Raw genomic sequence first — 16977 nt, 5'->3', positions numbered from 1 at the left:
TAGAACCTCGCCAAATAACTGACATAATATCGAATCGAGCCACATTTCAACGAACCTGATGGTTCAATGAATTCGAGGGAATGGTGGGTGTTTTTGTAAATCTAAAAGTTGAAAAAAAATGATGAAAAAGGCTGCTTTTAACTTCCGTGGCGGAAGACACTATCACATCCTGTTATACTGCACATAGCTCATGGAGAGAATAAACAATTGGCTAATTTTTCATTATTAAAAAAATGCTTAATGTGCGATAAGGGGAGGCGGAGATTCAAAATCATGGTATGGGTTTTCTTATCCAAAATTTCGAGGAGAACACAGTAAATACGAAAAGAAAATTGAACTGATCTTGTGATCGAGAAATCAACGTTCAAAGGAAAAAAAGCATTTCGGTATGAAGGTTCGATCAGGTCGTGAGGTCCAATTACTGAGTCAGATTCAAGGAAACTTATGTTATTTCCCTGCTCTTCGAAATCAGTGCATTCAGGAAACTAATAAATTGCGGGGAAAGAAAGTTGCCAGAAAGAAAAATACCACTGTGGTAATTTGTTCAGTTCATGCTGTCCAACATAGTCCTATAAATATTAAACGTACGCTGAATATACGTACCGATTTCCTCCCCGAAATAATGTACACGAATGTTCAAATTACCTGAAACAAATAAAATAAATTGTCATTAAATTTTAAAAATGTCATTTAATTAGAGGTATAATATATAATTCCAATAAAAACACGAAGATTGCGATTAGTCAATTGCCTCTTAGATATCGCGCTAATACATATAAAATGCGGGATACAACTATTTTAACTCCTGAGTCGCTCAAATTGCGTTCATCGAGTTGAAGGCGAACTTAATTTCTCACTCCTTTTTCAGATATCCAGATATGAGCGCGAGAGCGGTGCTACTTTTTATCTTTTGCAACCTATCCCAAAGTCAACATCGGGAAGAATCAATTGAAAGTTATTGGAAGTTTCGATTCTTCGATAGGTTTAAATGGCAGATCAATCGATCCATCACAAAGGACGCATTCTCAGATAGGTTAGATTAGAGGATGTTGATAGAGAGAGTACGAACAGATCGAAATATGGACCTATCAGGGCCAAAAAGGCCACGCCACTGATTAAGGTAAAATTTGCCGAACTTTCTCTCAGAGTTGAGAGTTGGACCGAACAGGAATGGAGATATTGCATGTGTGAGGAATTTGCGATTTGACTGTTGATTCATACGTAAAAGTTCGCGAGAAACACGATGGTGCCACTGGTTTTCTCTGAAATCAACTCCCAAGCTCAAAAAAAGCTCTCAAGTTGAGGCCAAAATGGAGGGGATATCCCACGCTATCCTGAGAGTCCACCTCTACGTCAAGACAAACTATCCATGAAAAGATAGGGAGCAAATACATTGACAGGGCTGCCATTTTATTTGGGGACTCTAAAATGAAACGCGGCAACACTGCTAATGTATTTGCTCCCTATCTTTGCATGGAGAGCTTGTCTTGATGTAGAGGTGGACTCTCAGGATAGCGTGGGATATCCCCTCCATTTTGGCCTCAACTTGAGAGCTTTTTTTGAGCTTGGGAGTTGATTTCAGAGAAAACCAGTGGCACCATCGTGTTTCTCGCGAACTTTTTACACAAGATCAATAGTCAAATCGCAAATTCCTCACACATGCAACATCTCCTTTACAATGACGTCACGACTAAAACTTGAAAGCGACCGGTCGATCGAGCGCGGAGAATGTGACCGACACGGCAACAGCGCGAAGAGCGGGCTATTTAGGGTTCAAGAGTCGAATTCCACCCGGGACAGGACGCTCGCTTCGCGGAAAAGCTCGGGACGAAGCCAAAGCTCAAAGCCGGCCGGGCCGCGGTTGCATTTGAAGCGAGGCGAAAATAAAAGCAGAAATTGGCACCTTCAGCCGAGACGGTATGGTGCCATCCAACCTACCCCCTCCCTCTCCCGCCTCCGCCTATCAGTCATGCTGTTATCGCATCCAACAAATAAGATGGTCAAAGCCAACTGAACGTATTCAAATCAAAGGGAACCATGCCCATTATGACATGAGCCGCCAGATCCATAAAAATACACCCGTAACAGGGCTTACATCACAATGGATTTAGTTCCTTTTGGTTTGAATACGTTCAACTTCTCGGGAAAGCGAGTGCACGCTATGATCCCATTGTTGCCGCCAGCTGCACTGCATTTTCCAATAAGGATATACAGCATTTCGGGCTCATCCATACAAGCACCTACCTGCGCAGGGGCACGAAAGACAAATACGTTGTTCCTGAAGTGAGCCAGAATCAATGATTCCTTGTTACAGTCCATTTGAGTCCATGTCGTGCTCGCAGAATATTTAATTTTTTTCACATTGCAAATCGCAGTTTTTTTCCGATTTCCATGAAAAAATGCTATAATGGAATCGAAAGTTTCTCTCTCAAATTCATACAGATTTTTGTTATTTGTTTTGGGAACTTAAAGTTAAAAAATTTCTGGTGGTGCCTCAAAAATTGGAGGGGACAGATCCACTTTTCAACCTCTCATCTGATTTTTTGAAGTTGGTCATTATGGACCACCAATTTTTAGGATAATTTGATCTCCGAGTAAAGAGATTCCAGATGTTTAAGCTGACTGCTTCCCTGATTTTCCTGAACGTTTTTCATTCTCTGATGAATGCCGGTACTTCTCGGTTTCCCAGGTCCCAGACACCACGTTCGAATTCGAAAATTGTGCTGATGCACGATTTGGCGATCGTAAGGGATATCTTTTCATAGAGACAGTAATTTCGGAGTCGTTCGGACCACAAATTCGAGCCAGCTGGACGCCTAGGTTCACGGTGACTCGGTGCCGCTATGAACATTGCTTTGGCTTGACTCACACCTCGAAAATAACTCCATCCCGATGAATGCCGCGGTGACAGCGCCAGGCGATCGAGGGATATCGTAGGGATGATCGAGGGACAAGTGCAACCTGCGGCTGTCATTTCGAGAGGGCTCAAAATTATGGCGCCACGGATTATTTCAGCGCACATCAGAAAAAATTGTAATATAACTTTGAAGCTTCTCGCACATAATGATGCAATAGATGCATGCCTAATTATTGCATCGTGACTATGCAGAGAAAATGTATCTCTGAGACTGACTGATTTGACAAAGTAGATGCTCAAGAAATAATAATGAAAAAAGGTTAAAAAATAAGGAAATTACTCTGAAATTATGAAAGAAATTGCTAAAATTTAAAAAAAAAACTCAAAACTTTCCTTACTTTTTTTTTTTTTTTTTTTTTTTTTGGAGCAGTCGCACTTTCACCGTTGAAGAGAGAGGGCAGCGGACCTTTCGAAAAGTTGTCTGGGACAAAATTAAGTTAGGGAAGTTTTGGGTTTTCTTTTTTAATTTTAGCGATTTTATTCTTAATTTAGATGCTGAGGTCTCCCCATCTGGGTTCTTACGGGAGCTTTCTGCCAAATAAAAATCCTTGTGTTCCCGACTGTCAAGAACCCCGAATCTATCGATTAGTGTCGCTGGATAACCCATCGATCGAATTCAGATATTATTAGGGAAATTAATGAAACCGAATCCGTACTTTTGGAGGGAAGGCGTGTGTCATTTATAAAAAAGGAGGCTGCACACTGACAGCCCTGTTCGGGTTTCCTCTCCCTTCCCGTCCAGCGAAGATCGTAAAAAACCGAATAAAAAAGACGGGAATCCAACGAGGCAAACCATTCCTGATAAAAGAATTCAATGCAAATTGTTCCCTCACTGACGGCTGGGGGGCTATGAGGTGGGTGAAAGTGGGGTGGGAACGGGGCGGGTTCGGTTTTTAGGGGGCGCGCGTCCCGTCCCCTCAGGGATACGCGAGATGACGCGCGGGAGGGAGGGGGGGAGGCTCGGATTCCGAGAGACTGTCAGAGAATAGGGGGGGGGGGGGAGTTCTTTTTTCCTTTTCCCAGTGAAAATAGGATTTGGCTCTTATTAGGCGGCGAGGTGCGCGCAGAGGGAGGATTTAATGAAAGAACCTCTCAAAATTTGAAAACTCCTTCCTCAACTCGAGTCGACAGACGTTCCGTGCGCCCTCACCCCCCTTCTTCACTCCTACCCGTGAAATCCTCGAAACTTATGGATGCTCCTGGTGAGATAAGGGTGGTCTTGTAATGCGACTTCGATGCGTGGAAAATGATGTCGGATCAAGAGTTCGTCGAAAATGGTTGCAGCATCATCAACGAGGCCGTGGACGAGGTTGTGGAAGAAGGGAGAGCGAAAAATTAGACCAAATTTTGACTTTCATTCTTGCGTCCTCTCAAAAGATAAGTATACACATTTTGAACAACTCTTTAATGTTATCTGCTCGCATAGAAATTGCTTCGATGGATTTAGTACTCAACTTTTCTTCTGCCTTTTGTGTTACAGGATTTGGTTTCAAAAAATTTTAAGCTTGGAGATTTTCAGAAATTGCAAGAGAGACACGCATTTTTGTAGTTTCACCGTGCATCAATACCTGCTCGCAAAGCACCGTCTGACAACAGTGCGCAGAGGTGCTACAATTGTTAGCAGAAATTATACACGATATTAAAGCGAAAGAATCTCACTTTTGGCTCAAGTCCTGGACTCCATCGTGGACGCGCAACCCTCCGTTTCCTATCGGGCCGGGAGCCGAACTTTCCCGCGGCGCGGCGTAGTTTCGCATGTTTTGGCAGAGCTTTGGAGTCTAAATAAAGCGCGGTAAAATGCATCGCACTCGTCGCAGGCTTGCCACTCCGCGTCATCGTTCCTCCGAGAGTAAAACCGAGGTGCAAAACTCAGATCAGAGCTCCTAATTGACTGCAATAATGTCCACCAAATTTCACCACGATTCGCCGTTTTTCAAAAGATAGGATGTTATTAAACTTGAAGCGCTTGGAGGACAAAGGAGGTAAGAGCAATTTTTGCTATCTCAAAAAATACGTCTTAAAGTTTCAACATTACAAGGAGCCGTACGACGGAAAGAAAGTTCTGACTCACTTTTTGATGCTTACGAATTCGATTTTAGTGCTGCATTTTTCTTTGAATACATTTGAGGATTTTAAGACTTGTTACAGTTTGAATCATTAACATCTCAATTTTTCAAAAAAGGATAGAAAGAGAAAAAAGAAACTGGAGACTGTTCCTCTACTCTGTAATGTTCAAAGTCCCTGATTATGTTAAAATAAATTCACACGAGCAAATTTTTTTTTTTTTTTTTTTTTTTTTTTTTTTTTTTTTTTTTTAAATTGTATGGTCACAGAAAAAGGATAAGTTAAGAAAAAATGCCTCTAAACTGTCGAGGCATTCTGCAACACTACCTCATAATGTAAAATAATTGTTTATATTTCTCGTTGAGAAGGCAACAAAAATTCAAACAATAAAAAAAAAAAATTAAATAAATAAAAAAAAAACCCAAAGAAAAGGAAAAGGAGAGGAACAGCATTATCAACGTGGCATGGTATTATTGCAGAATTAAAAGCGAAGCTGCGAAAAATCAACGGCGGAATGCGAGTGAGAGCGACGGACGCTTATTCTGGGACTCGAATCCAGGACCTTTTGACTCAAAGCCAAGTGCACCAACTCGATCGCGCGGAGGGAGCATTGACCGGTCTCATGAATTGCGCATGCAGGCTCGAGCTCGGTGCGAATTCGCTCGCCGTCGGTTACCATGCGGTCATGTCGACTCCGTAATGACTAAATTATTCATTTAAACAACGCTGGCAGGGCTCATATTGTCAAGCTGGTGCCCTTTGAGTATCGCACGGAGGAAAAACCATGACCCAACCACACGTATAGCTCTATAAATATGATCTCAGATTTTAATACATTATAACCGATGATGATTGTAACAGGGTGTCTACTAAAACAGGCTGGTCGAAAATCAGTACTTTTACAGTACTTTTTCAGGACATTCCCAAAAAATTCAGAGCCTCCTCAACAGAAAAATTAAGTACTTTTTCAATACCTTCAACTGACGAAATTTGAAAAATTTCGAAAATTTGAATTTCTCGCTCAAACTGCGACAAAGACGCCAAAAAAATGAAACAATATTCTGGACTTCTTTGCGAAATTTCCGCACTTTTTCAGTGCTTTCGGACCGCCCTTAAAAAACAGTCCGGAGTTTCCGGACTTTCCGGAAATTCCGGACTTTTAGACACCCTGGGTAAGTATAGTGGGTGTGTATTACTTCTTACCATTCAAAGTGACGAAACGACTTAATCGTGAAAATTCGACTTTAAATGATCTAAATTACCACTCGTCTATAATTGGACTACACTTCGAGATTCGGAATTACAATCCCTAGCTCGGTTCAGAAACAACATAATGGACCATTATTTTCGCTATGTGCATAGGTGTTTCTTCGACTGAGCTAGCAATTGTAGTTGCTAATTGCAAAATGAAGTCCAGTTCACGTTGGCAGCCACGAAGTTCCCCTCGGCTCCTTCCAATTTTGCTCACTGTTAAAAATGAACTTTAAAATGTTAAAACTTTAGAATGTGAAAAGTGGTGGAAATTCCGTTACGGCGGGTGGCTGGGGGCGCCGCAATTATATAGATGACACGGTAAATAATTGTAGAGAGGTGACCTGTGCCGTGCAGAGCCGGCGCGGGTTGTGATTTGAGTACTGAAATCTACAGTTAACGCGGGTTTCCAACTGTAACGGCGTAATTTTTGTGACGATTCGGCAACTGCGCTCTATTTTCGCCCAGGCAAAATTTATTTGCCAAGCAGCGAAAACGTGTTAGGCTACGGTTCTACAGGCAGCGCGCGTCGGAGAGTTGGGCGGGTGCAATGATTTTAAACCTGCCCCTGCCCGGTGTCACGGACGCAAATCGTCTTACAGCGACGAAAGGCCAGTTTGAGATGATTCTATTGTGAGAGTAAGCAACCATGAAAAGATTCAGCCCTTGCTTAAATACTAATTTTGCTTCAGATTGTTTTTTTCGGGGGGGGGGGGGGGGGGGGGTACTTAACGGATAGGGGCATATTTGCCAAGCAAGCATCGCGCGTTGTCTGTGGAAGCGCAGCTTTACGTGATCGCTGTCCTGTCTCGACGCGCCTCGAAAATATCCGTCTGACTCCCTGATGGTGGCTAATAAAGCACAGAAAACAACGATAACTTCCGATTTTTGCTCTGTAAATTTAAAGAGTCTTTTCTCAACTTGAGGCATTCTCTCGGTTCAAACAAATTTTATTGACCACTTGTTTATTTATTTTTTTAAAACGCTGACTTCCTCTTAATTTTGGACTAAACGTTAACTTCTATAAGGATTCAATTAATGGATAAAAACATTGAGGACCGACGCACGGTGGATCGAGTCAACTAGAGAGGTCGGATATTAAATTTTTGACTAAAACTGCAAATTTTGATGTTTAATTCGTCACATTGTAAATTTTGAGGGGTGCTCCTAGCTGCCAATTTTACGCGAGAACCAATGAAACAATTTTTACAATCTCAAAGTTTTGATTTAACGGAGTTACAAGCGTTTAGAGTTTCCAAATTTTGTCCGACCTCTCCAATTGACTCGATCCATTGTGCGACGGTAAGTAGGAGTCGACGCGTTACCCACACTGTTTTGTGACTTTTCCCGGCGGCCGCAACTTTCCCGGCTTTCCGGACGATGGAAACTCTGAAAATATCAGCGTAACTTTACTCTAAAACCTCGATGGAGACATGGATCGAGAGAAAATGAGGAAAATGGCTAAAAGTTTCAAGGTCGATGCACTACTTGGGCGAGGGTGCATGTCTCTTTCTGAACATCCACGTGGGGTATGACGCTACGTCGTCGGTGGCATGATGCATGCCATGTAGTTAGAGGCCTTCTACCTGGAAAACGACGAATGTGCAGTGGACTTTGAATGTAACATTCCTTGTTTTTAGGCGCATGACTTCATATGCATACCGCACTTGCTTCATTTGAAAACAATATCGAATACGTAATGGCGGCCGCCGATTATCGACTTACGGACGAGCTACATGCCAATGACATTTAAAATTGGCCGGAAGTGATACCGGCCAGACCGAGTTCTGTTCATTTAATTTTTAAATCGACGAGGAATTAACTCTTTTCCTTGTTTTAAAACGATTCGAGGGGACTTTCTCGTGCTGTTAAAAAAGAGTGGCGAGTCGAGAAAGTGATTCGTGTACGAGAAGTTTTAACGATTCCTAAATTTAGAATGATCATAATGCCTCTTGAAAAACAAGGTGGGTGCCATGATTTCATCCACTTCAGGCCCTCCGACCAGCGATGCAAGGTTGCTTTACAAGAGTAGGTACCTAATGACATGAATTTACAGTATTTTTTACAATTTTTTTCTAGTGCAGGGAACGGGAGAGAAATTTATTTCAACTTTGGACGTCCTTCAGACCGTCGCGTCATAGGACAGCTAAGTAGGTATTTTCGCGGATTGGAACTTTATCCAAACATCGTTCAGTTTACAAACTTAAGATATTCTTGTGTTCAATTCGCTAGGTAGTTTCTATTTAAAAATAAAATTCCTCATAATTCAGACACCTGCAAATTCTTCTCTGCTGTTAAATACACCGAAAAATCTAGCGTCTCAGTGACAACCCCGCTAAAATACTTTTCTTCATCTCCAGGTCAAGCGATAAGGTTCTCCAGGCCAACATTGGCCGAAAGAGCATAAAAACGTTGATGAGTTCATGGACGTCGCAGGAATTCTGCGCTGATACGTTTGCACCCCGTAGAGCCCATTCAGGAATTGTAATTTCCCCGCTACCGAGTAAAATTCATTTACGAACACTTCAGACGGCGTCTTCCTCCTTGGGATGACCTGAATAGTGCAGGAAAGTGTGATACTCAGTTCCTTGTTCACTTTTAGGTCGAGTCAGGTCTCGGTGCAATGGAGCGAACTCGCCGACCGACGTGGGGGGGGGGGGGGAGGAGGGGGATCTCCTGTGCCTCGGGGGAGGGGGGGAGTCGCCAAGTTGCTTTTCGTCCGCATGGGTCGCCGATCGGGGCACAGGGTCCGGTTCAACGCTCTGCCGGGGCCCCCCGGCCCCCCTCCGTTACTGCCCCCGCTGTCCCCGACGGCAAGGCGAGGCATTTGCAGACCCCCCTACCCCCCCCCCCCCCCGGCCGACGCGCTCCTTCACCGATCTCGTAATATAGAGGTCAAGGCAGCTAGGCTAAACCTGATGGTGCTCAATCAGACGTGGTAATTAGAAGGTCCTCGACGGGTCATTCTCATTAAAACTGCGCTAGATTTTCAAGCGGCGCAACAGCCCCCTCGATGCTTCCCCCCCCCCCCCCCCTCCACGATGCCCCTTTGAGACGTCGACTGATCGGTGCAGCAGGTTTGTTGGCGACAGGGGCCTAGTAGGAATAAGTTTCAGATTAAGCCTACAGACAAAAAAGAGCTAAAGTGGACTTCCGGAATAAAATTGAATTAGCCAAAATGGAATTGAATACATAAAAAAATTTGGAAAATTGGAATACCGCAAAAAATTACTCTTAGATGTCTCATTACGCTTGACATCGCTAATATAACATTCATTAAGCGAAAAAAACACGTCAGAAAGAGGACTCACCAATTCATCAAATCCACAGGAAGAGAACATGGGGAGTAATGAAATGGAACATACCTGAAACAAAGAAAACAAATATCCATTGATACATGTTCGTTTGGGTTTCATTGAAATTTTTTGCCTCCCTTAATTTAAAAATCTGAATTTGTTTACATGCATCCATCTTTTACATTCTTTACAAATACATTAATAGCCTGACATGCTGAATGTCTCTAAATAAATTAACTAACTATATGCAACTGATGAATAAGGATTTGTCATTTCACACAGCTAATAGACCTGGGCCACTTGAAATTTTAAAACATGGCATTTGACTCGATGAAAATCAACTCCCAGCTGTTGTGCTTGAGGGGTTCAGCATCCTCCGCACGTTTTTCCGGAGAAAATTCCGCTGCGAATTTTCCGGAATTTTTCTCGCCGAAGTACGTGGCAAGAAGCCACGATAAAAATAGCGCGAGGAAGGCGAAGAAGTAGACGGCAACGAGGAAAAATAAAAGCGCGCGGTGGAATACGGGGGAATTTCAGGAAATAATACTAAAAAAACCGTATAACTATAAAGAGATCGGGGGATGCGAATAGACGGCGAGCGAAATCGAACGGGACGTCACTTCCAAGACGCCGCGCCGTGCCATTCTGACGTCCCGATGACGTCGTAATAACTGTCTCGCTGGAACATTCCACGGCTTCGATCATAAAATATGTTCGCGGATCTGCCGCGTTGTGCTGGAAAAGCAGGCTTGATCCAGCGAGAAAGAGCTGGAGTTGGTGGCTAGTGCTATCGTCTTAAGATAAACGAGGAATGAAGGGCTAATGAGAGTACCACCTAGCTGACAATTTTGGCGAGAATTGGTTGTCGACTTTGCCGCGTTTTGAAGTATAAAATACACGAACTGATATTTTTGTTGATTTCCAATCCCACATGAAAGAGCTACAATGACAATGTAATTCATAAAAAAGTGCAAACCTATCCTTAAAATTATAAAGATGGCGAAGTTTTTTCTTCGTTCTGTAAAATCTTCAATTCAAATTTCAATCTTCAATGGGTGGTATCCCTTGGCCATCGAAGTGGGTCCATTGGAAATTTTTGCTGGAGCAAAAAGAAGCGTTGCTCATATAGCAAAATGCTCTCATCGTGACAGTTGAGCCATACATTTAATGAGCAACAACTCCTCTAATTGTTCTGGTAAAAGTTGAACGTTACGCCTTTTTGAACGGACAACTCACCTAAAACCTGAATTACTAACTGAAGTTACAAAATGGGAGAGGAATCCTGTGGGAACTATGAAGCTTCTCTGAAGAGCTTAAGCTGAAAAGTAAATAAGTGATCATGGCGTAGCGCGGCTATAGAGAGGATGAACAAAAAGTGAGAGAGAAAAAAACATTCAAATTACCATGCGAGAGGAGATTGAGTTTAAGATAAACATGTATGCCCACAAACGTGAACTACATCTAGTGCATAACGCCGGTCCCGCGAGAAAAAAATGAATTTATCAGACTAAACAAACAGAGGAGGCTACCGGAAGAAAGAAGTTGCTGCGAAAATAACAGAAGAAGGGCCCTATCTCTATTAAGTAATTAAAACGATAATTTTTTTAGGTTCTAGGAAATTCGTCGCACGGCTGAGATGGAGAATGTTAAAATCAGATGCGTAAGAAGCCCATAATGAAGTACATTTTTTGTCGTATGGCGGGAACGGTGAAAATTAACGCTTCGGTAAAAACGAGCGACCGTATGGAAGAGCATACTGATTGTAATACCTATTCATCTTTAGACAAGACATAAGGCGTAACCTAAGCAGCATGGAATACATATAGGTGAAATCATACAAGCTCCGTATATAAGATTTCCGAGTTTGGAAGGTCCTGGTTCGAGAAATCATGGGAGGGATGCAACTTGAGAGTTCGGAATTCGAATATTCGGCGATCTTGAAAACTCTCAAGCGAGGCTCAAGATGCAGCATTCCTGGCGACTATCTATTTTCATTAGGAAATAAATGATGGATTCTTTTTAGATGTGAAGCTCGGAAGGTGCGGCGAGACATCGCGCCTTCCGAAGGCAATAAGGAAAACAAAAGTAAAAAAAGGATTACAACAGCTCCGAGAGTGTATGAATACAGCAAATACATAAAATATTTCGAATAAATTCTGATCTCTGGAATCGTCCGAGTAACTTGCTTAGCGACTGCTAAGGCGTTAATGATTTTCCAAATTTTCGTGGTGTGTGTCGGCTTTTGCGTGTGATTTCAAGGCGGAGATATGTACAGGGTTGCTAGCAAAATGTAATAAATAATGCCCTGACAATTCCCCGACATTCCCAGCATTCACCCTGACGGTCTTAAAAAGAGATAAAAATCACGTTGAAAGAATTCGAACCAAAATTTCGGCATTTCTCGGCTGTAAGGTTGCATAAGTTTTGTGAGGTCCATGTCTCTTGAAATTTATATTCCGGCAAGTATCTGAAAAGTACAATCCCTGATTTTTTTTTTTTTTCAAAAACAGGGTGTCTAGCACTTTTTAACAAGAGAGTTCCTAATAATTCCATGACTGCATGTCATGATCGATTTACAAAAAATGTCCTTATCGGCAATTTTCAGAAAAACAATTCCAAGACATATTCACGATTTTCGGAATCAAAAAGCAATAAAAAGATCCCAATTTTTTAACCCACGAGTGGAAATTTGATGATTGTAGGTACATGGAATTCCACGATCAACAAATTTTTCGCGAATACCATGACGTTCTTCTATAGGTCCCCCTGCACTGGACGTAAAAAATCGATTCTTAGTGAGGCAGCTTTCCTCGCCTAAAATCAATAATTCGATGGATTAAAATTGATAAAAAAAACTAAAATCAGGATCGAAAATACCTGCATTAGATTAGTTAGAGTGACGAAATAACATAAACGCTGTTAAAAACGACGATATTACCTGTTAAATAAACGAGAAATCTAGTCTGGAAGTTATTAATTGAAATTTCATTCGACTCCTCATCAACAGTATTACTTTCCATCATGCTGCAGCGCTGAAGAAAAATAACGTAAGCCCTGAAAATTTCCGAATTTTCCCTGGTAAACCAGGAAAATTTGTGGATTTCCTCCTTGTAAATTTTCTGAAAATATTATTCGCAATTCTAGCCATTGTATCAGAAAGTATTCATTACTTTCCTTAAAAAATATATTTTAAATATTTAAGGCATGGATGTATGACGGAAATGGAATCGCATGTGCGGAAAAATGTCTAACTAATAAGGACCTTGCCGGATGGACACATCAAACAAACCTGTGACGTCCATGGAGAAAAAAAAGAGAAGATGATCGCGAGTTGAGATTAGTACTCACTGACGTCAGTCAACTAGTAGTTTTGATAATTAGTTAAGGTTTGATACCTATAGTCACTTTTTCCCGCTTACATAGAGGGAAATCTAATTTTAAGCATTTTTGGGGGCAAAAATCTTTTTCTGTAGACTAATCTCCCCTATATTCCAAAAGAATAGTTTTCCCTTGATTGTGAAAGGAGTTTTGAATAAAAATTCATGAAAATTGGCAATTGAGCGTTCTTTTATGCGCTGAGCACAAATCTTACCTAAAAAAACTCGAAATCATGATAAGGATGATAGATGTTATGAGTAAATTTCATGAGAAAACGTCCTAGAGCCAGGTACTCTACTCCATTTCACCGTTTTAATTACCTGTTTGAATTTCCCTTAATTGACTGCATAAAGTGAATAACTCTTGGAAACTGGTCCGTCACAGAGGCGTGACACAATCACTCTCTCGAGGTCCTGATGAATCCTGGGGCCGAATTTTGTCGGCTCTTTCGCACGTAGTGCAACATCCATCGATGAGTCCAAACCGCACCACCGGCCAATCAGAAGCGCTAAGCCGGACTTAAGTGCAATCGAGACCCGTCCTAAGTATATTTTAGCACAGTGGAACCGACAAAATTAGACCTCTGTAGAACTGATCTTATTCTGATGCTAAAAATCACCTGTGAAAATATTCGCGTCGAACTTTGGGACACCCTGAAAATCGTCTCCGGATCAAGACGCTGAGCCTGCACCTTCCGGCCTGAGTCTGCGCATTTTTCGCCGGGTCGACGTCTGGACGTCGTCGCGGCACTGTGCGGCGTGCGGTTGAGGCGGCGGCGCGGCGCGGTGCAGCGGTGGGTCAACGACTCCTGTCGGAGTCCAAGTCGAGGGTGTAGCCAGCGACCTTGCGCAGACTAGACGCGTTCTCATTATTTTCAATCTCGTCCTCGTCATCCGCCATTGCACTCCGCGGGGCCCGGGTCGGCCGCAACCCGGTTCCACTCCCGGGCTCGTGCTCGTCCTGGACGCCACACAGTGGACCGAGTCAATCGAAGAGGTCGCACATGAAATTTTCGACTAAAACTGGAAATTTTGACGATTTTTTCCGTCATATTTTAAATGTTTAGGGGTGCTTGGAGAAGAAAATTTCACGAGAAAACCAATGGAGCCACTTTTAAAGCCTCAAAATTTTGTATAAACGGAGTTATGAGCTTTTAAAGTTTCCAAATTATGTCCGACCTCTCCTATTGACTCGATCCACTGTGCGCCACCGACTCGGGGCCCGTTGAGCCCGCTCATGTGTGACGCACCCTCTGACCACCGGCAGACTTCGACCGCGAGCAAGGACGACTTCCTCCTAGACATGGAGTGCATTTGAGTGTATTTCTGCCAAACGGAGCTATGCGAATTACGACGTGAGCCCTGTTATGCATACCTTCTTGTGGGTCTCATGGCTCATGTCTCAATGCACACAGTTCCGTTTGGCAGAAATACGTCCATATCATTAACGGGTCCGGTAGCTCGTCGTAGAGTCGCCCTTAAGAGACTTAAAATGGTTCTCACAGTGGCGAGCTTTGCGATATATTGATTGATCTGCCATTCAAATCAGTGCTCCTACTTCCCGGAACTAGTACCGAAAGCCGGAAATTTCGATATTTTCCTGAATTTTTCCCGGAAAAATTCCCGAAGTGTTCCGGATGTTTCGCATTTTCAGGAACTTTCTCGGAACTTCTGAAAAAGCTAAGAATCCCGGAACTTTTGATAGTCATGGAGCGGGAGAAATCGGAACAAAAAAGTTCCGAATCCCGGAACTTTGGACGAACATGGAGTGGGAGCACCGATTCAAACCTATGGAAAAGGATCGATAAACAGGGTGTTTGCAACGAGCACCGTAATGATCGATTCTTTACCTCAGCTTCAAATGGGAAGACATCGATAATCGATCTTTCACGCCTCGCCATTTGGTTCTGATTGACGATATCATTGGCGAATCCAAGAAGTTGCCTGAATTGTTTGTTCTCCATTTAAACCTATGGAAACGTATCGATTCTCGGAGAGATCAGGTTAGAGTACCAAGGGGAGAGTGCGGACGGTTCGAAAAATGGAGCTCTTGGGGCCAAAAGGGCCGCTAACCTTGTAACACGAAAAACGTCATGATACACTTGAGCCGCTCTTCACGGATACATCAGATAAGCGAGGTCCTTGATCGGCGGGAAAATCGTATAGCGGGGATTTGAAATAACTGAAAAAGGAAGAAGATAGGAGAAGGAAGAATAAGAAAAAGGAGCGGAAAAAGAAGAAGAGGAGGAGGACTTGCCGAAATAGGCGGGGGCTGTAAATCGTGGATGCAGCCAGCGTGCAGCGGTCATAATAATTCATGTTTAGAAGAGCGCGTCGGCGAAGAGAGGAATTTCAGGGGGCGACCAGACCGAGTTACGAGCTTTCTGGTCGTTTTAATCCGAAATCAAGGGAATTTCATTCAAACTCAAGTGGGTAATTAGTTCTTCACAATTAATTATGCACTCTCGCTTGAAATGACCCCGACAGATGCGGACCTAGCGTACACACGGAAAAATTCTTCCCTTTCTGGACCTCGGGGCAAAGTGCATCGAGTTCACCAGAAAGGAACAGAGTTTTTTTTTGGTCACATCACAAATGTTCACAACACAAGAGGTTTCATCGAGTGATGCCGTGTTTATTCATTATTTCTTATGGAGATAAGTGGCCAAGTTTATATGGAGGCTTTCTTCATATCTGACCAAGAGAGTCAATATTTCATGCAAAAATTCTTATTTTTTTCCAAATGTTTGATGACTTGGTCCCCTTTTCCTACATGCAAAATAAGTCAAATTATTCAGAGAAAAATGCCGAGTACACAGTTAGTTTTCTCTCGGATTTCTATTATTGATATTCATTCAGAGAAAAGAACAAACTGCATATAGATGCCTTGGAGGTCGATCCGATTATCGAAGAGGCAGACCCCCGGTTTGTCAAAAAAAAATTGGTATTTTTCAACTCCGAGTAATCTGAGTCAGTCATCATTGAGAAATTTGCTAATTGTGTTTAGGAAACTTTGCTCAACGTTCAATTCTTCTCTTGCTGAGAGGGGGGGGGGGGGGGATAATACGCCAATGATTGGTGATGATCTATGTTCCCTCGAAAAGTAGAAAACACGTACTCTACACGTAGTTAAGGAGTGCATAGGAAGTTACTATCAGAGGCACTTCCAGGTTTTTGAACCTGGAGGCAAATCCTCTATCCCCACTGAGCGAATCGGTGCACTATCAACTCACCTGCAGCTGAATTAATTAAGTTCGAGATCCAGTCGTAAAACTAGTCAGCGTGACTAAATACGGGACGAATCTAGATAGTTCTACGTGTTTAAATTTTAGTTTAATTGACAGGGCCCCAGCGAATCCCCGAGAGAGGCGCGCGAACCGTTTTTCCTCCTAGCCCACAGCTCGATATAGGGGAAAATAAATTTATTCGACTTTAAGTAGATTTGGAGGCATAAACGCCAGGCTAACGAGGGGACTGACAGGTAATTTTTGAGCGAGTTTCCGGGACCGAGAGGGAAATTAATTACCAGAAAGTATCGCGGCCTACAAGCGGCTTAAGATATTTTCGCGTTCCGGCAGGGTAACTTCCCTAAACGCCACTTTGCGTCATGACCGCAATCACAGATTATGGCCCACGGCACAGACGCACGTGTCACAAAGTCGTGTTCCGACGACGACGCACCGTGGATCGAGTCTATGAAAGAAGTCGGACATGAAATTTTTAACAAAAATTGTGAAATTTAACGTTTATCTCTTCACAATTTTAATTTTAAGGGATGCTACGGATATAAAATATCACGAAGAAACCAATGAAACCACTTTTGGAACCTCAAAGTTTTGTAAAAACTATAAGCTTTTAAAGTTTCCAAATTTTGTCCAACCTCTCCGTTTGACTCGGTCCACCGTGCGACGTCCGTTCGGACCGGCTAGAACATTGGCCACATTTTAATATCTTGCTTCGATAACTACGGAAAAATGAAAATTTTCATTTGATGCATGCAGAACAGTTGTTTTAAGGGTTCGCGTGTTTCGTTTATTTATCTTCAATTTTTTGAATTCGAGTTTTTATAAAA

General features: G+C 42.6%; 2 protein-coding genes across 2 annotated transcripts in view; both read right to left on the bottom strand.

Moving 5' to 3' along the window:
- The window catches only part of Snoo (Sno oncogene), a 250063-nt gene that overhangs the window by 153971 nt on the left and 79115 nt on the right, over positions 1 to 16977 (bottom strand). The gene's annotated exons all lie outside the window — the stretch shown is intronic.
- The window catches only part of LOC140226069 (uncharacterized), a 149909-nt gene that overhangs the window by 86789 nt on the left and 46143 nt on the right, over positions 1 to 16977 (bottom strand). Inside the window, exon 5 of the mRNA XM_072306524.1 lies at positions 9544 to 9597. Within this exon, the coding sequence (XP_072162625.1) occupies positions 9544 to 9597 (54 nt within the window). The remainder of the gene's footprint in view (positions 1 to 9543; positions 9598 to 16977) is intronic.

Source organism: Bemisia tabaci, chromosome 1, assembly GCF_918797505.1.
Source record: "Bemisia tabaci chromosome 1, PGI_BMITA_v3".
Classification (NCBI taxonomy): Eukaryota; Metazoa; Arthropoda; class Insecta; order Hemiptera; family Aleyrodidae; genus Bemisia; species Bemisia tabaci.
Note: the sequence above shows the minus strand (reverse complement) of the source record. Positions and strands in the feature narration are given on the sequence as shown.